General features: G+C 46.0%; 1 protein-coding gene across 4 annotated transcripts; it reads right to left on the bottom strand.

The window, feature by feature from the left end:
• On the bottom strand, window positions 1–23261 carry atp6v0a1a (ATPase H+ transporting V0 subunit a1a). 4 transcript variants are annotated; one of them, XM_076264977.1, is made up of 22 exons: window positions 23003–23261; window positions 20746–20930; window positions 20195–20273; window positions 19904–20001; window positions 19625–19792; window positions 18176–18258; window positions 16584–16710; window positions 16304–16386; window positions 15757–15850; window positions 12203–12415; window positions 9507–9657; window positions 8176–8315; window positions 7532–7704; window positions 7308–7398; window positions 6543–6661; window positions 6060–6276; window positions 5678–5785; window positions 5146–5253; window positions 3024–3041; window positions 2183–2300; window positions 1802–1973; window positions 1–366 (listed from the first exon to the last, which is right to left on the bottom strand). In XM_076264977.1, the coding sequence occupies exons 2-22, from the start codon at window positions 20860–20862 to the stop codon at window positions 273–275; spliced, it is 2571 nt and encodes an 856-aa protein (XP_076121092.1). In that variant the 5' UTR covers window positions 20863–20930; window positions 23003–23261; the 3' UTR covers window positions 1–272. The 4 variants fall into 4 exon arrangements, with proteins under 4 accessions (XP_076121092.1, XP_076121095.1, XP_076121093.1 ...); XM_076264980.1 differs by having other exon boundaries at window positions 19664–19792; window positions 23003–23260; XM_076264978.1 differs by lacking the exon at window positions 3024–3041 and having other exon boundaries at window positions 23003–23259.
• Window positions 23262–23952: the final 691 nt, after the last annotated feature.

Genomic DNA, 23952 nt, shown 5'->3' with positions numbered 1-23952 from the left:
TTAGACCTCAGAATTTATTACTGTAGTAAATAGATATCTATAATAACCAAATAGGTGTGGAGCTATAAAATACCCTAATCAACTATTATCGTTGTTAATGCATGTGCATTAATGCATTTTGTGACTGAATGAACTGATAAAGCTTATAAATCAGCTTTTTGAACACTGGTGCAACTGCCAATCACAACCGGTTTAATTCCAGGGTTCTCCTATCTGCCTGCACCTGATTGGCTGTTATTGGAGAAAGGGGAAGGGCACTGTTGGAGTTTTCATTAGTCCTCAAATTTCCCCTCCAGGATACTGTCAAATGAGAATGGCATGAACTTGAAGCCCTGGCCATTGTAGAACTTGTTCTGAAATTCCACCCTGCAGAGAGAGAGAGAGAGAGAGAGAGAGAGAGAGATAGAGATAGAGATAGAGAAAGAGAGAGAGAGAGAGAGATTATGAATTTATTTGCAGTAATATTAAGTGCACAGTTTGCATTTTGTCCATCATGAACCATTTTGCACTAGTGTTGAAAAGTTAAAACTTCACCTCACACTCAGTCACAGCAAGCCCCTTACCCAGAGCCCCCCAAACAGCACCCCCACGCCCCACGCCCCCCCCCCCCCCCCGCCCCCCGCCCCCCGCCCCCGCCTACCCCCTGGCCTGAAACTGAGCCCTCACTCTATTTATAACGGCTAGCCACAAACGGGCCGCCCGCTGACCTTTCAACTGAGGAAGCAGAGATGACTGGCATTCCTCCTGCTGTCTGAAGAAAGCTCAAGGCTGAGCGCTGCCACCATGGCCATCTGAGTGCCGGTTTAAACAGGCCGCCTGAGTCGAGGTGGTCACCTGTGGCCTCATTTGTGGCCAGTCACCTGTGGCCAAATGTGTCACAACTTTGTCCAGAGTCACGCATATTATGCATGCATGGACTCTCTCTCCCACTTTCTTCAATGGCAGTATGTGCTTGGATACATGCAGGCTATGTAAACCACTTGTGCAGTAACAGTATTTTTCTGAAGAAGTGCTGACATACAGAAAAGTGAACACACACACATACACACACACACACACACACACACACACAGACATACACACAGTCCCGGAGTTAAACCACAGAGCAGAGAGGACTGTACATTCTCACTCAGCCCCAGACATATTTTTGCAGCCTTCAAATGACATTTGTCCACACGCACACGCTCAGAAGCGTCTCAGAGGCCCGTTCACACACCCCCACAGGGCCGACACACACCACAGCACACGTACCACGACCACACACGGCAGCAGCAGAAGGTGCTATGCTAAGAAACCGTGCAAACTGCTGTGCATCACTGAGGGGGGAAGCAATGGGGAGCCAGACGCATGAGAGCCCAAGCTCCTGGGGGAAAATAGGAATGTGTGTGTGTGTGTGTGTGTGTGTGTGAAGCTCCTGGGGGAACACTGACAAACGCATGCTGCAGAGGATTTGGCCCTGAGGAGCTCACATTCAGTTTGAGACTGAAAACTACAGGTACACTGATCCCTGGACTTCCTTATGCAGCCAGTAGGGGGAGAGAAAGCCTTTTCCGCAAGGCATGTGTTCAAACCTTCCTCACGACATTAATAGTGTCAAAATGCAAGAAATTCAGGACTGAGTCTGTAAGCTAGTAATATATATCTAGCCAACACGTGCAGAAACGCACAGCAAAAAACAGTAAAACAATGAAATTAACTTTTACCTTGATATTGAAGAAATAAATACCTTCATCACAGAATAGGGATGGAAAGAACAAATGTGTGTGTGTGTGTGTGTGTGTGTGTGTGTGTGTGTCCTTACCAGTGCAACCTCAGTGCGTGTAGGAACGCTGACAGACCCTCCATGATGAGCAGGATACAGACGGTCAAGGTGGCAAAGGCGCCAAAGATGGCCGTCAGGACGAAGACGCCGGCAAAGCTCCGAGAGGCCAGGCCCATCTTCAACACCATACCCCACAGCACCTCCGAGAGCTCTACAAGCCCAACACAAATGGGGAGTCAGGGACATTCTACACTTAGGACATTTTGTGATTGTGTGTGTGTGAGAGTGTGTGTGAGTGTGAGTGTGTGTGTGTGTGTATGTGTGTGTGAGTGTTAGTGTGTATGTGAGTGCGTGTGTGAGTGTGTGTGTGTGTGTGTGTGAGAGAGTGTGTGTGAGAGTGTGTGTGAGAGTGTTACTCACGTGCATGAGCCAGGCTGAGAGCCCAAAGCCTCAGGTAGGATGCTGTGTTGGAGATGCAGCCCAGGCAGTACTCTATAGTGTGGATAGCCTGATGGACTGCCATATCTCCAAAGTTAAACTAGACACGGGGACAGAGTCAAGAAAGAAAGACAGAAAAAGGCGATGTTTTAAAGACATCCCTAATTCAAGTGGGTTTCATCTTGGATTGGCTGTGTTTTAAAGACATCCCTAATTCAAGTGGGTTTCATCTTGGATTGGCTATGTTTTAAAGACATCCCTAATTCAAGTGGGTTTCATCTTGGATTGGCTATGTTTTAAAGACATCCCTAATTCAAGTGGGTTTCATCTTGGATTAGCTATGTTTTAAAGACATCCCTAATTCAAGTGGGTTTCATCTTGGATTGTTTACCTTTGATCAAGCACAGTTCAAGTCATTCAGGTTCCTGTGAACATAATGCTCCCTTCAAAAGTTCCCTTATTACAGATTACCACTCCCATATTTGGACTCATTTTAGAATTGTATGGGGGAAATACTGTAAAAGCTAAGATTCTACAAGCCCTAGGCCCAATACCACCACAAAAGCCACCAACACTGAGCTCAACACACACACACACACACACACACACACACACACACACACACACACACACACACACACACAGCACACAAAAACAAAGAGGACAGCAAAGCCAGAAAGTAAAAATTGCTCACAGATGCAAAACACACAAGCTAAGCCACACACACACACACATATACACACTCACTCACACACACACACACATGCACACACACACACACACACACACACACATGCACGACCACACGGCGCTCCTCTCTTACCACTTCCTCCTCGGACTGCTTAAAAAAAAATTAGAACACACACAGGGTTAAGGTTCCATTAGTGGCAGCACTCACAAAGCCATGACACTGATGTTAGTGGTGAGGAAAACAACATTGATGGCAAAAGTGTGGTGGGAAGGGCAACAGAGCGTTCTATGGAGAGTTCTATGGGCCTAAATGGGGCCTACAGGAGGGGGGTGGGCAATAGAACACAGAAGACAGATACCAACAAAGTGTGTTCAGAAACAACAACCAACAATTGAATTGGACCTTTACTGGTCATCCATGTTTTAGTTGATCAGAATGCATCTGAGTTTTTTTTTTTGCGCTGGGGGTTGCCAGAGATTGTGGCGGTGTCATTAGGGACGCCTTGGCCCTGAGAGCGAGGGGTGACCCAGATTGGGGTGGTGTCAGAATGCAGGACACATATCCAGTGAGTCATAGAGCGCTACGTGTTCCCTGGACATGCGCTTGCTTACTTACCGTAACTCATTCAGTGCTAGCCTCATGTTAGCGCTGGGCCTTTCCCCCCATAAGGACACACTCATTGATGAGTTGGAGTTTGCTTCTTTGTGCATTAGCCAAATAGCTATTTTTAAGAATGTGAATAACAGGGGGGGGGGGGGGGGTTCCCTAAGTTACAACAGAAGTAATGGCATTGGGACAGAAAAGGTGGGACACTTGAGTCTGAGACCCAGGGAGAGGATTTGAGTTTCTGGGTCTAAACACCCTGGAACATCAAAGACAGCTGCTCATCTTTACTAGTTCATAGCCATTCCTCTTCACAGTGAATGGGACACAGTAGCACATGATGGAACAGATACAGGAGGAGGGATGGAGGGCAAAGTCTCCCTCTCAGATCCCATCCATCAGCCGTCGCGCTCTGAACCTGCTCCAGTATGGCCGGACGCACACACCCAGCACCGTTTTTGGGAGCCAGATCCACCATCAGGTGACTTTCTGAGCATCTGACGGGTGACACCCGAGCTGGCGGGGCCGAGCGACACCGGAGAGCGTGTTTACTTTCTCCTGCTGCGGCCGCCACTGGAACAGACTCAGAGAGGCCGGCTACTGTCTCAGCTACCACGCGCAACATCACACCGCTCCAAAGCGCCCAAAACCACTTCTGCTCTAAGAGCTTTTTTTTATTGAAACTAAAATCATATTCATATTTATTGGTATAAACAGCCAATGGTTTGTGGTAAGACTGTAAGCTTCTGGTCACTGAAATGGCACACAGCGTTTTGGTCACTGGTTTGTAGCGCTTTGCGAGCGGTCATATAAAACAACATAGAGGCCCTTCAGGGGGATGTTAAACCAGCATCTCAGGCTTACTTCCTGGGCCTGTTTGTGCAGCGGCCTTCCTTAACATGGAGTGCTAACATGAGCTAGGGGCTGGTTTAAAAGCCAGGTGAGAAGGGACCCATGTTGTTATTTTATATCTTCATCAGAAAGGCAGTGGTGAGAAAAACACAAACAAACAAACACAGACACAGAAACAGACACACACACACACACACACACACACACATATAGACACATACACGAACACACACACAGGGCTCCTAGACCTGGTCTGAGCTCTGCTACTAGAATGGTAAATATGAGAGGCTTCTAAAGTAGCCTGGCTTGGCTAGCCTGGCATTCAGACTGGATTATTCATGGATATTCCACACCAAGGTAATGTTACAGACTGTAGTGCCCCCCCGCCCCCTTTTTTGTTGTGAGTGTGTGTGCCTGTGACAACGTGTGTGTGAAAATGGTTCAATCAGTGGCATTCATAGCCTACTCAGACTATTTCTGAGCATCTTTCCTAAATGTGCCAGTGCACTGCATAAATGGTGAATGGACATTCTATCTATAGCTCATGTAAATGTCAAATCATCGTTAGAGTGGTAGGGCTCAAAGATAGAGCTTCACTACTGATGACATGTGGAAGTGTCCAGTTAGACCCTAAATCTCTGTATAGTTACAACTCCATTCAGCAGCCGAGACATGCTAGCGTTAATGTGGCTAATGCCACTAATGGGGGCTTAACTGTGCAGCACTGACTACACTGTCTGTAAGGTCACAGGGTCAAGGGTCAGGGGTCAGAGGCAGGCGGGTGGACGGCCGTTCTCACCTCGGGCTCCTCCTCTGAATGCTGCGACAGCTGGTCGTGCTGGATGATCTCGGCCTCGTCTTCTGTTGGCCCATTGCCCACCCGGATCCCACCGAAGTTTTGTGTGCCCTGTGGAGTGGGGTCAACCAGGAAGAAGGTCAGAGCCAGGTGACATGCAAGAAATAATAAAGCCTGTGTGTGTGTGTGTGTGTGTGTGTACAGTGTGTGTACTGTGTGTATACTGTGTGAATGTGCAAGTGAAGTGATGTTGGTGTAGTTGTTTAATAGGGTGTGGGTGTGTGTGTGTGTGTGTGTGTGTGTGTGTGTGTGTGTGTGTGTGTATGTGTGTGTGTGTATGTGTGTGTGTGTTTCAGAGAGAGATAGAAAGAACAACAGCTGCCAAGAGAACAGTGTAAATGTGTGCAATGGGTGATAATATGTGCATATAGAAGGTGCTGGGTGATAAAGAGGTAGCACATATGAATGAGCCTGGATGGATGGGTGCGTGTGTGTCTGCGTGTGTGTCTGCGTGTGTGTGTAGCTGGATTTTTACCAGATTCCTCTTCCAGAGATACTGTCTGCGTAACACCAGAGTTTTCACTATCAGCATACAGGGGATGCAGGCCATTGCAATGATCACCAAAAACGTCTGAATAACCGCCTGAAGAAGGGAAAACACAGTTAGATCTCTGATCTGAATGCACTTTCTTACGAACAGATCAACATAATGAAATCATTTGACACAGTCAATACACAGAACGTCAAAATCACAAAATATCCCATTAGAGGGACTTGGTGCAATGAGAAAAGAGAGAGGGTGTTGCTCTTTAGTGCATTTAGTGCAACTTCAAAAAGCACGATATGCACAAAACAAATGTATATTTGTGCATGTGTGCGTGTGTGTGTGTGTGTGTGTGTGTGTGTGTGTGTGTTACCTGTCCTTTGTAGAGTGGCGGATTGGTGGGGTCGTTGTAGCTGAACAGGAACATGTTGATGAAGGCGATGAGAAGGCTGGGAGCTTCTCGGGAGTTCTTGGCATCGTACGCAATCCACTTGTAGAAGACCAGCAGCACCAGGTAGCCAAAGAGACTGCACATGAAGACTATCTCAGGGATGAAGCCCAGATAGATGTTCAGAGGCTTCTTGAAGTACCTACAGAGAGAGGGAGAGCGAGAGAGAGAGAGAGAGAAAGAAAGAAAGAAAGAGAAGGGGAGGAGAAGAATGTGAAAATAGACATACACCATTTGGAGACAAGATAGACGCACAGTTGACAGAAGATTGATGGATGGTGCTGATTTCTTATCCGACACTAGAGCTCATGACTTGGCTCTCACTATTAATGCTGGTACGGGTCCCAAATCATCGGCCTCGCGTCAGTCATTTGAGCAGAATTAGAGAGAGCGCAGGGCTGGACTTACAGGTGGTTGAAAAGGCTGAGGGTGACTCCAAACAGCATGTGGATGACGCCCAGGATGATGGACATCTTCATCTTGAAGGAGTTCAGGAAAGTCAGCTTGTTGGTGGAAATGCTCCAGATCTGAAGAGCACAAACCGTAGAGGTCATGTGTCAAGGACACTTCATGTTGTCTCACAAGGGAGGAAAATGGGTTGGATAAAGGGAACTGCCACGTCCAACAGGTAAAAGGTGAGACACATGGCATCGTGTGATGGCCTCAAAGATTGTTAAGGCGGAGCAAGATACTTCGTCGTAGTTCATGTCTATGGGCGCGAAATGGGGATCGAATCCTGTCTGCATAAAGAGGCGTGTCGATGACGTATTGATGAGTGTACGTTGTAACCGGCCAACAGCAGCTGCATAAATAACCGGCGCACACCTTATATAAAGTCGATTTTCTCCAGACTGGAATGCTTAAAAAATTCTAAAAATGTACCTGAAATGTTCAGAAGGCTTTGAGGATCATGAAAACGTGCCCGAAATTCACATCCCTAACTCTAAAGAACCAAGACCTTAACATATGTGGTAAAATTCTGAGCTATGCCCATAGACTTCAATGGAGCAGTCGCTGCATGCATGCTCTGCATAAAGGGGGATTTTGACCCCCCCTCGTGCGATCAGGGTTCCCGGAAGTGGCTCCTGATGAAATATCTTGCTCCGCCTTAACAATCTTTGATGGCCTAGTTATTAACAGTAAAGATGAGGAGAGTGCCCTTCAGGGTCATACCGGGTCAATGCCAATGGGGTATGGACCTCCAAAAACTCCTCTGACAGCTGGATCCAGCTGAAGAACACGGTTGCCCTCCAGAGTCTCGAACCTAAACAAAACAACAACAACAACAATCAGACAACACCACCAATCAGACACTCATTTTGTTTGTATGTTTTGCCCAATAGCCAGGGATGTCTGAGCTGGGCAGAGGTGGAGATGGCGGATGTGGGTCCACTCACGTCCAGTTGCCCCCGCCGCGGATGCTCTCCTGGAACATGGGCCGCACGCTCCAGCTGGAGCCGAAGATGTTTAGCGACTTGGAGAAGCAGTCGTTGTAGATGATGCCCGTGTAGATGGAGAAGATGCCCATCAGCAGGATGATGTAACGCCCGCCGAACATCATGTTGAATATCTAAAAGAAGGGAAGGAAGAAGAGAGCAGGCACGGGGTTTAGATTCAAACAGATTCTCAGCCAATTTCACTTGAGCTGATAGACAGGTGAAAACACCAAGAAGTCTAAGTCAGGTATGAGCTACACCAGGCGCGTCACTGAAGCGTTCCGTTCGCGACACGCGTAAAATCCATTTTAGAAGACTGGTCTATTTTTGTTCGAACGTACGCGCCGCTATGACATCTGATGTAGCTACTTCCATTGATTATGGTGGCAGCTAATTGTTGCAGCAGACGCTACGTGAACGGAACGCTTCAGTTACGCGCCTGGTGTAGCTCATACCTCAGAATAAAACTGGGGCCATAAAACTGAGCCAGGCTGAGAGCAGAGTAAGTCTGACAAATGAAGGTGTGAAGAGTGTGATGTGTAATTTGATGAGATGACTGAGGATGGCGGGTGAAGGGTGGGGTTGGATTGGGGGGGGTCTGGTACCTCGTTGTCGTTTTTCTGGGTGAGGAGCCGGTTCTCCCTCAGGACCAGGTAGAGGGCGGCACAGGTCATGAGCACCCCGTGGCCCAGGTCACCAAACATGACGGCGAACAGGAAGGGGAAGGTGATGATGGTGTATGGGGCTGAGGAGACGGGACCGCAGGACAACCACACATGAATACATTATGAAGAAACATACACATGGCTTTACTGAACATGTATGGGCGACTATTACGTAAGGGTGGGTCCTGTTATACGGAATTAATGGACGAGGGCAAGGGGCAAAGAACTGCCCGACGAGCAGCGGACATTAATTCCGTATAACTGGACACACCCCGAAGGCCGTTATCCCGCTTATCACCTGGTTGCCACTGTAAAGCCATGCCTTTATAGCACGCAAAGGAAACACGCGGTTCCGTTTAAAAAGAAGCCCACTAGTTCAGCTTGTTGTACAACTTTTGTTGGCCCTATAACAGCGATAGCATGGACAGTTAGCTTGTTTACAGTTGATTCCATTGTTGCGAAGCCTGCGTCCAGGCTCAACCGTCCTACTATGGTTGTTATAGTTACAATTCATAAGCATTGATATGGAAGGCGATTAAACTTTTTTTACCAGATCTACTTCATAGGGGTCCCGTTATTCAGAATTAAAAGCCACCCCGCCAGCCAATCAGAAAAGAGTATTTCTTCTCTTCGGGTGATAAAGACATCTGAAATATATCTGACCACGTAGGCCTGACATGTTAGCCAGATAAATCAGAAGGCTTCATATGATGACCACCATAAATTGTGTGTGTGTGTGTGTGTGTGTGTGTGTGTGTGTGTGTGTGTGTGTGTGTGTGTGTGTTCTAGAATATCTAATAGTATATTGTGTGTCCTTAGGTCAATGTATACAAACAAAAAGTACCCTATTGGGACATGTATTGTCTCTGGTGGATGAAACCACCATGAAACCTCAGTCTGCCGCATTAACAGGAAGCTGCAATCTGGTGGCATGATGCAACAACCATGTTGAGGCTATATGCCAACTCAGTATTGTTTTAACCGTGATGGCATGATGACTAGCAGTGCTTTGCCAACATTTTCACTGGAAGTGACCTAGTGCTAGGACTGCAGACAGAATGGACAGATGAGAAGGAAGTGATCCACAGCACTGCCTAAACACACCCAAGCAGACTGGAACTGAATGGTGGGAGATACGATGTAGCAGGTGTCAGCAGAACTGGGATCTCTTAAGTCAGCACTTTTGAAACCTCCCTGTTGTGATCCATGACAAAACCTTGGTGTGGGTTTAGGCAAGGCAGTGGAGAAAGAGGGCGGTGGGGTGCGCGTACCTGGGTTGATCTCGCGGTACGTGCCGATGCCGTAGGCGTCCACGATGCTCTGGAAGCCCGAGGTGAACTTGTTGGTCTTGTTGAAGGTGGGCGGCGTCTGCTTGGTCTGCATCCGGTTGAGGATGGAGGGCACGGTGGAGCCGCTCTTCTCCTGCAGGGGAGGGAAGGAGCAGGGCCAGGTCAGGTATACTATAGGTTCACATTGAACCCCAGTACAGTGCAATGGACATCAGACATGTCTGTGGAAGCTAGGCCAGTTGTATTTGTCGGGAAATGTTCTGTTTTCTGACAGAAAGATAGATATCAAGACATGACGAAATGATCCTTGGAAACGGAGATGCATGCGGTCTGTTGAACTAAATGTGACCGAGATATGTGGTCTTTCTTGGAGTTGCTCTTGACTGGTCAGCAGATTTGATATGGCTTTTGCAAGATCAGATGTGGATTACAGTGGTTTTATTATAATATCTATGAAAAGATATTCAGCATCCATACCAAAAAGGCAATGGAATGCCAGAGAACATTACTAGGTGAACACAGCACATGTGTACATCAGTGTTAGTTTATGTGTGTGTGTGTGTGTGTGTGTGTGTGTGTGTGTGTGTGTGTGTGGCATATATAAATAGCACGGGGCTAACTGGGCCCAGGGAATGCACTGCGTGACAGCAGTAAGCCGTGTCGGCATGCAGCCCTTCTGAAGCAGCGGCAGAGACACCAACCTACACACTAATGCCTCTCCATACATCGGCACCCTCTCCATACATCGGCACCCTCTCCACAGACGGACACAACTCCAAAGGTCAACACACATAAACACAAAGCACACTTCAAATCTCTCTCAGGATAAATATAAAGCAGAAATGTCAAACTATATAAATTACATCCTCCACACAGACTTGAGAGTTAAGGGCAAAACTTTGGGGCCAGACTGTAGTATACACATACATACCGGTATGTGTCAATAGACTTACCCTTTCAATTCCATTATAGGCCACTAGACATGCAGGGGGCTTAAGGTTAACAGGAGCATAATCCAACTTCAGGTGCTTGTCTCTAGTGACTCACACTTAGGTATACATGAACACTACGCATCGCCTAAAAGGCCGGTGTCTGGAAATATGAGGGCCGACTGTAGGGGACGATACTAAACTACTTACAACACTTGTACGCAAAGAGTCTCTAAAACCCAATGGCATTCACACCAGACCCTTGGACTGAATTAAACTGAGCCAATAATTAAACTCCTTAAAGATTTAAAATTTTTAAGCAACCTTTATATCACGATAGACTAGACACAGCAAAAGGCCTCAAACTCACTTCACGAAAAGCTTGTCACTAAGGCTAAGTTCACACAGTCAGTTAAATGTGACCCAATTCCAATTTTTTGCTCAAATGTGGCACAATTCCTTTGTGCAGCATGGACGTGTAAACAGGAAAACAACACATGGATTCAGATATGTTCAGATTGGTTTCAGGCCTCATTCATAATGTGGAAATAAATCATCTATGAATCGGATATATGCCAATGAGACGGCCGTCTAAACGGGCAGATCGGATATTCCCATCATTTTCAACTTGCGCATCGTTGAAAATGCCCACAATCTTTCACCTTTTGGCATTTACGTGACACATAATGTTGCACGACCGGCAGAACGGAGAAAATCAAATGAAAAACGGAGATGGAAAAGGGGCAATAAATGTATAAAACAAAAACCGATGTAAACAGGCAGTCCAACAAATCGGATAGAGACACAAAATCAGAACTGTGCATCAAGGCCCATCAGTGTAAACTGGCCTTAGTGTTGTCTTGGTGTTCATTAATTTTTATGCGACATGAGAAGCAGACACAAGAACATAGGTTTGTCTCTTGAACTAAACAATAGACACCCATGCCTTCATGAGATTTACTAAAGACGCATGGCAAATCATTCTAAACAGAATAATTATAAATGAAAGAATGTCTTTTAGAAGAGCCAAAAGGAGGAGGAGAAAGAGAGACAGACAGAGAGAGACAGAGAGAGAGACAGAGAGAGAGACAGACAGAGGAAAGTGTGATGGGAGGGTCCCCAGAAGTCCCATATAATTGGTAGTCACTCAATGCTGCCGTCTGCATTACTCCCCTGCGGTGCAGCAGGGCAGGCCGGCCCATAGTGGACTTGTCCCAGATCACTGGGGCTACAGAGGTCAGTGTGGGGCCCTAGATTTATTTTAGGTCTTGGTGACTCAGCCACTGTGCCTGAGAATGCCCCCTGCCCTATTAGTATGAACTGCCATACATCAGACAAGGGTCCCCATCAGCGAGGTTGTGTGTGTTTGGATGGGTGTGTTGCTTAAGTGACTCAGAGAGCCATACACTCCCATGGCCCAAACACGTTAAGAATGCCTAAACCGTGGTCCACTGGGGTCTGTCACTACCCTCATCCATGGGTGTGTGCAGTCCTTCCCTGGACATAGCTCAGGATGCCGCTAGACCTTATAAGGCCATACTCTCCACACCACCTGCACTCACTACTGGTCCCCAAGGCTGTGTCTGACATTTTGGTACAAGCACTGACAATGTTTAAATGTCAGCTTCATGGATTCATGAGAGACATGCTTATTTCTCTGTAGGCCTACATGCTTATCAGTTATGGACCTACTGTGGAAATGACCATTTTCCCTGTGTGTGTGTGTGTGTTTCAAAGTGAAATTCTCACCGTTCCTCTCCGCAGGGCAAACTGGATGGAGTCGAGGTCGGACACTGGGCACCAGATCTCGGCGATGAGGCACTTCTGGGTGACGTCAATGTTGCACAGGTTGAGCGTGTGGTAGATGGCCTTCATCTTGCGCACCTTGATGAACCACACACGTACCGTCTTAGCGGCCGCCTGCAGCACCCGCTGCCTGTGGTCCTCCGTCTGGTTCAGTACCTGAACACACACACACACACACACACACACACACACACACACACACACACACACACACACACACACACACACACACACACACACACACACACACACACACACACACACACACACACACACACACACACACACACACACACACACACACACACACACACAGACACAGACACACACAGACAAAATGGTCACTTTTGCAGTAGAAATAGCTGGCCGAGCCTCACCTCTCTTGCTTAACTCAAAGATGATGAGCATGTTAGTAAAGCAAGAAGTAAGCAGAAATAAGTTGGGCAGCTTTTTAAAAAATATATATTTTGGGCTTTTTGCCTATTTCATTTTATAGGACAGCAAAGAGGTTGACAGGAAGAGAGTGGGAGAGAGAGATTGGGTGGGATGGAGAAATGACTCGGGTCAGACTCAAATCCGGGTTCCAGTGGGCACAACAGCCCGAAGGTAGAACGGCCACTGCAGCCAGTAGTGCCACACAGCACCCCCAAAATACTCATGCTACTCATACTTCCTGTGTTATCAAGGAGTGAGCAGTGCATGCATCAGACAAAACATCATGCTGCACACTGCAGGCTCCATTCTACTGGTGCAGTGGAGTTAGCTGTGCTCACTGGGGCTATTCTCTGCTGTATGCACAGCTAGACTTGGCCTCTTGAGTTCTTTCCTGGTGCTGCCTGTAAACAGTATTAGAGTTGTTGTTGTTGTTGTAAGCTTCTGGGAACAAGAGTAGGAGTTGTCCTGTAGAGGTCCATGTTTGATCATCTGTCCACAGGTTGTGTGTGTGTGTGTGTGTGTGTGTGTGTGTGTGTGTGTGTGTGTGTGTGTGTGTGTGCGCGTGTGCATGTGCATGTGTGTTTGTGTATGTGTGGGCGGGTAAGGAGAGGTATGAGCCAGTGTGACTCACCCTCATTACCAGCTGTGCCCACGGGGATGGGCAAGCAGAGCTGGTGCCAGGCTGAATGCCCCAAACACCCTCGCCCACGCTGGAAAACACACTTACACAATCAAACACACAGGCCAAGCTGCACACCCTCAAAAGGCAAATCAGCCATCGCTTGCATTTAACCCCCCCCCCCACCCCCGTGGGGTTATAGCTCTGGCATCTCTCCATCTCTCAGCTCTCAAAAACACCAACCAATATCCCATCTCATCCCCCTCTCTCACTCTCTCACACACACACACACACATATTCTCATGCTTTACAGTACCTCTGCGTCTCTCTAGCCCCTTTACTGGAAACATTTGTTTGAGCACTTGTGTGGTGACTCACTGATGGTAGTGTCTCTTACAGTTGGCTAAGTAGTCCCATGACAGGGGGACCTCAAACTCACTGGGTCTGCTTCTCTCCTCACACCCAACAACACCCCCCCCCCCCTGCTAGTTTACTGAGCTCACACACACACACACACACACACACACACACACACACATACACACCCCCTCCCCCTTCACACTTGTCGCCTCGTAGCGACCGCCAAACACAAACACCACGTGAATATTCCCCGGCTGGTCCGATGCATGCGGGTAGATCATCTTACTCCGCCGCTGTCTTTCTCTCTCTCTCTTTCTCTCTCTCTCTTTCTCTCTCTCTCTTTCCCTCCCATTCTCCTTCTCTTACTGTTGCTCACGCTCTCTAAGCAGAGACTAATCCGTAGCTATTTACACACATTGAGATCAGCCTGGGAGACTGTTCGTGGGTGGATGTGTGTGGGTGTGGGGGTTGGGGAGTGGGTGTTTAGTGAGCGTGCATGTCTGTGTTGGACAGACACCCAGAAAAGGTCCCTCCTGCATTGGGCAAGGCCCCATGGGAGCACTAAGATAGGCATTGCCACTATGTGGATATGAGGGTCAGCACTGGACACAGTGTCTGTTGGATGTGTTGTGTGTGTGTGTGTGTACGAAGGACAGAGACAGCCATCAGCACATGTTTTTGATGAAGATGATCAGTGTGATACAGTGTGTGTGTGTGTGTGTGTGTGTGTGTGTGTGTGTGTGTGTGTGTGTGTGCACGTGAATGAGTGCTCTTTTTCCTACCCTAATAAGGTGAGGAATGGTCGGATCCTTCTGTAATAGCTCCCTGCCCCAATCCTCATTGGAGGTCAACAATGCCATTCAAACCATGTTGCTTAGCGCCTCTTCCTTTGATAGGCTGATCCTAAAACAATGCATTCCTCCTCCTCCTCCAGTCAGTGTGTGTGTGTCCATGCGTTCATTCACTTATCCCCCTCTGGCTTTAGTGTGGCAAATGCCAGGACTGACTGGCACCAGTGCCAACTGACCCCTCCCACACCACACCCAAAATGCCACTGCTTGGTGATAAATGGCCACCGTTACAGTTGGCAGAAATGAAACACTGTTTGCAGCTATGAGGCAATATGTTATAAATTATTACTAACAATCTACATGAATAACTAACTGGTAATTAAGGTTACTTTACTTTATATACCACTTTCTGTGTAAGAAACACACAGAAAAAGCATCTCTCCAAAAAGTACTAATTGAAATACTGTTCACTACAACCTGACCAAAACAGTACTGCATCAACAACCTGGGGCCAGTGACTTACGCATAACCTGAGCGCACCCTAGAGAACACTGGCCTCATCTGAGGCAGGGTCAGACACACACACGGGCCTGACGCCTGAAGCTCTACAGGACAGACACAGAGTGCTCCACTGGGACAGAGAGAGAGCGGAGCAGAACCAGCCCTGCCATCACCCCGTCTACACTGTCCAAGGGGCCGGCAGCTGAGTACACACTGGGACAAAGGATGACAAATACACCAAGTACATAAGAACACGTGCGTACACACACACACACACACACACACACACACACACAGACGCACGTGTGGCACAAATAGCTGGACAAATACATAGATGGCAGAGTCAATAATAGGACAAAAATTGGCACGCAAACACGAGTGGAATAAGGAGCTGATAGGAGAGGAGATGGGAGAGCGGATTTGACTGCAGGTACTATTAAGCACCACAGTATTAACCAGTACCTCTGCTTTCATCTCAGCATTACAACATTATATGCACATACTGCAGAAGATGACAAATACACATACATACCCATTCATACAATGTTGTGTTGTGAACTCCTTAAGGGACACAACAACTTTTAAAAATATTATTTCCTGGAAGTAATAATGACATCTGTTTGAAATCATTATGTGTCTGAAACACACAATATAGCAATGCAATGCACAATATAGTAATGCAATGCATAAGTTAGTTTTTTTCTGTACCAAGGGCTCCCCTTGAGCCTGGCTAGTGTGTGGTCAAAGCAGTGGCAAGTGACACCAGAGTGCTGGAGGGTATGGAGTCTTACCATCTGCAGGTCATCGATGCGGGTGTGGACCCCGCCAGCCATTTCCTTCCTCTCCTGTGGGGTCTCCGGACAGGGGTACAGGGACGCTCGGAACCTGTGGGAGAACATGGCCCATGAGCCACTTCTGCTTAGTTCTTCATTTATGCGGGGCAAACTTTGAAGTTCTGTCACCTCTCAGGAGACATATACTTGGCCAAAGCTATATCCAGAACAGCAAGTCCGGTACAGCAAAACTCCATGAGGTAACCTTGTGTCACTTGTTAATGTTGGTAGAATACCAGCTGATAAGCTCCAGGCACTCACTCAAAAGCTCTGCTGGTGTCAATATAAACCAGAGACGTGTTTATTATAGGCAGCTATGCATTTATTCACACAATTAATGTCTATCCTTGATATGTCAGATCTGTTAACAACTATTGTCTAGACAAATATACATGTTAAGATAATGTTTAATATGCATGGCAACTAAAGGTAGAAATAACCAAAACAAGAAACCACAATGTTCTGAAGCTGGATTTCTAGTCTGGATGCAGGGAAGCTCGCTCACCCCTCACAGATCTTCTTCACTCTGTTCTTCAGCTGGTCACCCTGGAAAAAGATGATGAAGACCGACTTGTGCACCTGATCGCCCTGGAGAGAAGGGAAAAAAAATACAAAACACATGAGAGGGACTCGACAGGCGACATGCAACATGGAGACACACTGACAAGGGATTTACCTGTAATTCTACTCTCCCTGAAGGATAGCAATAAGTCATTAACTTAAAGAGCTGTCACTATGTCGGTGTGACTTCTATTTTTGCTCGGGCAATTGGTCAGACAACTCACTGTAGTTGGGTCCTCAAGAGGGTCCTCAATGTCGGCCTGCCGAAGGAAGACGTTGCCACGGCAAACCCGCCAGAGCATTCTCTCGAAAGTAGGAATTCGCTCTCTGCCGATCACCCCAGCAACAAACCTTCAGAGAGAGCAACAGTCAGTTTTGTGTGACAGGAGACCATCTGCCTCATATTCATTTCATAACAACTCCCCAAAAGATGACTTGTACTGTCAATCCTGCTTAGCCTTCACTAGAAATCCTGATTTAGTCAAATCATTTTCACAGAATAAAACTGAAAAGAACGGAAACTGTGACTGAAAGCTCAGGAATCCCGCTTTGTGAAAGCACTCCATGACTAAAACATTGAGATAAACAACCTCACAAAAGAATGCTCTCTACGCCTACATATCTGAATGATCACAAAATAGTTTTCCTGTTTTTTAACTTGCCTCTGGAAGTAAAACAAACAAAAGACAACAGAGGCCAAACAAAACCCATGTATACAGACATATTCTGCATGTTCTGACTGATTTCTTGGCTTAAATTAACAACTTTTTGTTATACTGACTGCTAGAACATACAAAAACATACTGTATCCTTTCTAGACATTTTCAGGTCTGAAAGGAATTTTCCCATGAAAGCATGACCAGTAAGTCACCATACCTAGAGATTGGCATGGTTTTATTTCAGTTAGCCTAATAGCTGGTTTGATTTGCATTGAGAGATGATCTTATGGAAAGTACTCCATGCCAATCTCTAGGTATGGTGAAGGGTACAGTATGTGATGATGTGGGGCTATTTTAATTCCAAAGGCCAAGGGAACTTTATCAAGATGCATAGTATCCTGGATCCATGAAACAACTGGCCTTTACAAATAAAAATCCTGCCTGCCTCTATGGGAATTTAACATAGGGGTGTGTATACTTATGCCCTCTATATTTTAAGGAAGAACATTAAGGCCAATTTATTTAAATTACGATACATTATTCATTTACAAAGAAAAGTGCGGATTTTCTTTTCAAAAGCCGGCGAGCAATGTTTGCACAGAAATGTAAGATTTTTCCCATCCTCACCAACCTTGTCATAAAACTGGTTTAAATGATCATACGACGCCTCCTTGCTGCTTTGTCGCCTACATGCTGCCGTCATGCTGCCTTTTGTTTTAATTACGCATGCGGCGATGCGATACTGGTGGCTGGTGTTGCCAGATTGGGTGTTTTTTCCGCTACATATTAAGACTTGTTTACGGTGTGTTTTAGCCGGGTTTTCGCCCGGCTCTATAGAAATCTGGCACCCTATTGAACGAAGTTAAACTGAAAGAGCGTGCCAGTCAGAGACACCAGAATGAACAAGTTCACAGTAACGTTCAGCAGGCAGTAATACAGTACGTTCAGTTCACGTTCGCCCAAAATATGAACGAGTTCATGAACTGTCGTTCAATGAACGCGCTCAGGCACAACACTGGTTTCAATGGTACCCTGAATATATTTTCAGACTTCCATTTTTTTGACTATGCTAATACTATTTTTTGAATGTATCCGGCTTATTGTTTATAATTGCTTATTGTGCCTTAAACTCCAGCCGTGTCAGCGTGGACACGTACCCCAGCCTTAGCGGAGCTCCTCGGCCCACCTCACTGGGGTCCAGCAGGGTGGAGGACTCTTCCATCAGTGCCGGGTCCTCCATCTGAGAGAGAGCAGGAAAAAGCAGAGAACACCATGAGAAATGCGCCGAGTCCTTACAGACACCTCTGCTCCTTAACCCGTCCTGCCCCATGAGACCTCTCTGAGATACATGTAAGGCAATCAGAAAGTCACATGAATTAAGAGACAAAATATTCGACCACACTGCCAACAATAACGATAATAACTATAATAACAACTGTATCTATAGTGATAAGAACGGCCACACTGACTAACAATAAGTAAAGCCTCATTCATGCATTAGCGTGTGGATTCTGATAGGCTGATTGGTTTCTATTGGTTATTCAAGTGTAGCCCAATGATATTTTTTTTTATGTCTTATCATTATAGTGTGCAGTGTGAACATTGGGATTCTTATGAGCTAAACAGTAATGACAGTTTTTAGTTATACAGTTATAGTTTTTATAGTTATTATAGGCAGTGAGGACAGGCCTTTAAACCAAGTCATGCCACTGGTCTTGAGGTCTTGGGGATCATAATTGGGACGGTCATCATGGAGAATGAAACGTATGACTCCTTACATGCATGAATCAGCCCACTGTTAAATGTTATGCCACATGGTTAACATGCATCTCTGAAGAACACTAAAATAGGAGTACATGTACACATTTAGTTGTGTGTTATAGTGTGGAATGAGAGACAAATGACTGATCAGTATAGGGCAGATGGGAGAAGACAACAGAATACCATTAAGGTGAATGTTTAACAGGACCGTCTCTGATGTGGCACAGTGAGGGTAGAGAAATCCCATCCGTGTAGCAAGTGGTCAATGATTGTCCATGGGAGAGAGTAGTTATCTAGAATTCTCTACCCTCATTACACCTCGTGAGCGCTTGTAAAAGGTGCAATAACACCTTCAGGTCCAATCACATGGACATGAGCGAGAGAAGGCTGGGCCTGGTGAAGGAAAACAAAACAAGCCCAGTGGGGATTGTCTGGAAAAACAAAAGGAATCACAAGGTGCAGACACCTATTATTGTGACGAGCTGTATAACCAAACAGAGAAATGGAAACCTGTAGAACTGGAAAGGGCATAAGGGCATAAGCTGGAAATTACCAGCCCAGAGGAAGTAGAGGGAAGAGGCATAACTAAGCTGTGACTGCTGAGCTGAGAGAGCGTGTGTGTGTGTGTGTGTGTGTGTGTGTGTGTGTGTGTGTGTGTGTGTGTGTGTGTGTGTGTGTGTGTGTGTGTGTGTGTGTGTGACACCAATATATGTCGGGTAATACATCCTCCCATTGTCCTCTAACATCCCTTATGTTGTAATGCAGCAATGCAGCAAATTACGGGTTATCTTTCCCCAGACAAGCCGGCATGCAGGAAAAGTCTCACAGTCAGCGACAACACATACTCTTCCACTTCCACTTGCACTTGCACTGCCAGTCCTGACCTCATCGAAGAACTGCTGGGTGCGCCTCAAGATGTGCTTGAGCTCGGTGAGCTCCAGAAAGTTCTTCTTCAGCGCCTCCTGGTTGGTGTTGATCTCCTTCAGCTCATTCTCCAGCTTCTCAAAGGTGGCCTTGACAAGATAGCACAGAGGTCAAAGGGTCATTAGAGAGGAAATGTTGTCAAACAAAGGCTCTGCTCGCCTAAAATGTATTGATGATTTGAAAGGCTGGATGGCCTTTACCTCCAGGTCAATCATGTCTCTGGGGAAAGGAACCTCTGGGTTCTCTCCTGTGTCAACAATGGGGATGTTGGCTCTCTTTATCTCCTTTTCCACAAACCCTGACACAAAACAGGAAATGTATGTTTATTTGTGTGTATGAGAGTGTGTGTATGAGAGTGTGTGTGTGTGTGTGTGTGTGTGTTTGTATGTGAGAGAGAGTAAGTAAGAGAGTGAGAGGGAGGCAAATAATAACCAAAAAGGAGCCAAAGAGGAACTGGGCTGTTATGAGGGAGAGCACAGAACGATCCTTACTCAGTTTGCGGTCCATCTCCTCACAGCGACGCACCTCGTTCACAAACTTCCTCTGGAACACGTTCACGTCTGGATTCAGCTATGAAGACACAGACAGGCACAAGGCAGTCAGCACCCCAAGGCACCTGAGCAACAAACCCTATGCCATCCTCATGATCTCCTAAAAACCTTGTGTGTGTTTGCGTAAATACTCAACCACACTCAAATCTCAATGCATTCAATTCAGCACACACAACTCCATTGTCTATACATGCTCCCATCCATGTCTCTTGCTACATAAATTATTCATTTTTCCCATTTGGTCATGGCTTAGGTATTATCCTCCCAGTTAGATGACATTTCCCATAAACAGAGATCAACACAGACAAAGAGGGAACAGTATTGTGTGAATATCACAGTGTGTGTGTATTTGTGTGTGTGTGTGTGTGTGTGTGTGTGTGTGTGTGTGTGTGTGTGTGTTACAGAGAGAGGGGGGGGGGGAAGAGGGAGAAAGGACCGAGAGAGAAAGGACTCCGCGAGGATGAGAGGTTGCATGGCCGTGTGCTACTCACGTCTCTGAACTGGACCATGCCGATCTCGCCCAGCTCACTGACGCAGCAGTAGGCCGACTCGGACTGGAGGAAGAGCTGGGCCAGCGTCATCTCCTCGCTGCGGAACAGCTCCCCCATGGCTGCACAACTCTCTCTGGCTAGTCCCCCCGCAAAACCCTCAACGAAATCAACTCTGCTGCCAGAGGCTGGGGGAACAGGAGACACACGATTACTCCAGCATAGAAAAACAAACAAATACAGACACTGTGCACCAAAATAGCTTCACTACTCCTGAGATAAAGATGCAGTGCGTGCTTTTCCAAAATGGTTTCCTCTCCAAGGTCTCTAAAATCACAAAGCATTAAAAAACACCATTTCAGGAGAAAAATGTGGCTGCCCTGTCTGAATTGTTATTTGTGTTGGCCATTGAATTCCTTCCCTCCATCATTCTACACTACTGTGGTCGTCCTATGCCCTTTTCACCTGCATTAGTCAGCTGAGAGAAAAACTTCAGCGGTCAGCCCAGCTCCAATCCCTCTCACCCCCTCCTCTGTTAGCCCAGAACCTCTAATTTTTACACTCATGCGGAGGCATGCCACCGTTTGCACAGTCAATTTACACAGACATGAGAAAGTATGCAAGCTGTTGCGCTGCATTCACGAACACACTGAACATCAGGGTCAAACAATGAATCGCTATAGAATCATCTCAACTCTTCAGTGTGCCTTTGCATCCCATAATAAACATGTGATAGTGATAGAGGTAGTGGAGCGTGTTCCATCGGTTGTCTGGGAAACCTACAATAGAGTGTTTGAGGCTAGGCAATACTGAAATGTGTCTGCCCATGAAATTCTTTATTAACAAAGACGTGAAGGCTTGAGTCTTTTCTGAAAACTCTAAACTTCTGTTTCTTCCTACATGTCACAGAGGTCGATGTTCCACTTTAGACTCCGCAGGAGACAACTTTATAGGTGTGGAAGTCTCAATTGGATATGCCTAATATTTTATTTAATGACAACAGAACAGGACTGGGGGTGCAAGGAACAGAAGAGATGTCTTCAGTCAACTGAAAGACGAAGAAGAGAGGTCTTACATTGGGTAGGGGATTATGGATTAAGCTGAACCATGTGATGTGTTGTACAAGGCAAAGCCTATGGTCAGAGGGAATCCCAGTCTTTAATCTTAGCAAGAGGAATTCCAAATGTGCCATATCAAACAAGTCAGTTGTGAAAAATTAGGAAAATATCCTGGTTTACAAACATGTAACAAACATGTCCATGTCTGAGAGTGTCCGCCAACAATAATAACAACAGATGGTTAACCAGTTGCTTTATCCTTGAAGTATATAGTGCATTAATCATCAGGACTGAAAGGAAATCGCGAAAACAACAGCTGTCATTGGAGACGTGTGTTAATATTTCAGCATCCAAGAGAGCCAAGAGGGCCATGGTCTAATAACCTCCCAAGGACGAGACAGGGACAGCAGGCAGCGCTGGACTGTCAGTTTAAGATGAAAGCTAGCTAACGTTAATAGCAACTACTGTGCGTGAATTACTACCTAAACATGCTATTTTACGAACGCCCAATATGCTTACAAAGAACATTTGTCAGGATGTATGTGATTGACTACACTGTTATCCGATTAACTTACTAATAAGTCAACTAACTAACTTGTAACTCACGGTACAGTAACAGTAATTTGGCGAGCAAACGCTTCAGGTTGACTTTGACGCAGAAAACGCAATATATTTTTCCAGAAAGTCTAGTCCTTAAGGCTGCATTGCTGGCGAGCTGCCTTAATTTGACAGTAAGACCTAACGCCTATAATAATTAACTACATAGAGCTAACACCCCAAAAGTTAACTAGCTAACTTAGCCTGCTAACTTACATGTAATTTGGATAGGCAGCTAAAAACAATAACCGAAAAGCTACGTTGGTATTAAGACACGCAGATACTTTAAACAACAAATTGAAACCTGTGGATTCAACCTTATGGCATGTAACTTCATGAGCAACATAATAAGTTAGAATAGGTTAAATGTCTTTAACAGGGCAAAACATTTGTTCGTTAGCACGGATGAGCCACCCGTTCTAGGAGGAGAGCTATCTATCTGGCTAACATGACCATTTCAACATGAAACACACAAGTTGGGAAGAGAGCTAAGTTGTACAAAGTAACAAACTCAACCAAAACAACGTAAGACTGGTCACACCACTTCCTGTAAGTTTAAAAGTCTCAATATTTGATTGTATATCAGGTGGGCACACATATCTTACCGTAAATTGATGTCCTCCTCCGGTAGCTATCTGGCTGTCAACTCAGTGTTCAACCCGTTCCATATCAGCTGACCGGCTTGTGGTGACGAAATAGGGTGGCGCGGAATCAGGAATCACTCAAAAGCATATGAGTCACATGATCAGTCCTACCTGTTTCATAACTGGGCCTAGGCTACCTACTGTACCTGGATCATGTTTTTTTAGACCTATTTTGCCGTCCTACGTTTTCTTGGTGAAGGGTTTTTGATGGGTTCTTCTGAATATTACATTTCATAATTAGCCTATATATTAGGACTAAGACTAAGTAGGCTATTTATTATGGTGGGTCTGGTTTCCCCTTTAATTGATTTCCCTGCAACTGAGTCATCAGCAGCAGTCATCACCTTTTAGCCACATTAGGCTATGCTGAACATTGCAAGTTATGTGGTTGTGCCATTTCCTGTGTTGCGTCATAATTTGCTCTGCAGCACTGGCATGTTTCAAGGCAACTCTGTCTTATAAATATAACGCAATCAATCATTTTCACAGCGGTAGCCTACTGTATACATGAAATGTTCAGTGTAAACATCAGTTAAGCATTTCAGTTGCACAGAGCATCAAGTGCTACCTCTAGCTGAGGCCTACAACTGACTATCTAGGCCATTGTAGTTGATAAGTCTATTTTTTAGAGTAGCCTGAAAGCATTCCAAATAGCAATAGGGGAGACCGGGGTTGGTTGTCACAATTTTTACTCATGCATGAATTGCTCATCTTCAAAAACTCTTTCAGCAGTAATTCCTACATGAAATGAAAGCTTGGGGTCTTGGCTTTAAATGTGTATAATTTTTACTTTTAGAATGTATTGTAACAGGGAGCAATTAACCATCAAAGACACTCTGACACAATGTGACAATCAACCCCATCACGGGGTTGGTTGTCACAGGGTATGGGGTTGGTTGTCCCTATAGAGT

This window comes from Alosa pseudoharengus, unplaced genomic scaffold (assembly GCF_046254945.1).
Source record: "Alosa pseudoharengus isolate Yale_2024_CS ecotype anadromous, Long Island Sound unplaced genomic scaffold, YU_APseudo_1.1 YU_APseudo_1.1_scf_4, whole genome shotgun sequence".
NCBI classification, from domain to species: Eukaryota; Metazoa; Chordata; class Actinopteri; order Clupeiformes; family Clupeidae; genus Alosa; species Alosa pseudoharengus.
The sequence above is the reverse complement of the archived record's forward strand: the minus strand, read 5'-3'. Positions and strand labels throughout refer to the sequence as shown.

Bases quoted from the DNA above. Each gene is read 5' to 3' on its own strand.
- atp6v0a1a (XM_076264977.1), bottom strand. From the start codon at position 20,862: ATGGGGGAGCTGTTCCGCAGCGAGGAGATGACGCTGGCCCAGCTCTTC. The intron at 20,274-20,745 runs GTGAGTAGCACA...GTGTCTTCATAG, and splicing joins GCATGGTCCAGTTCAGAGAC to CTGAATCCAGACGTGAACGT. The intron at 16,387-16,583 runs GTGAGTTGTCTG...CCTTCTCTCCAG, and splicing joins CTCTTGAGGACCCAACTACA to GGCGATCAGGTGCACAAGTC.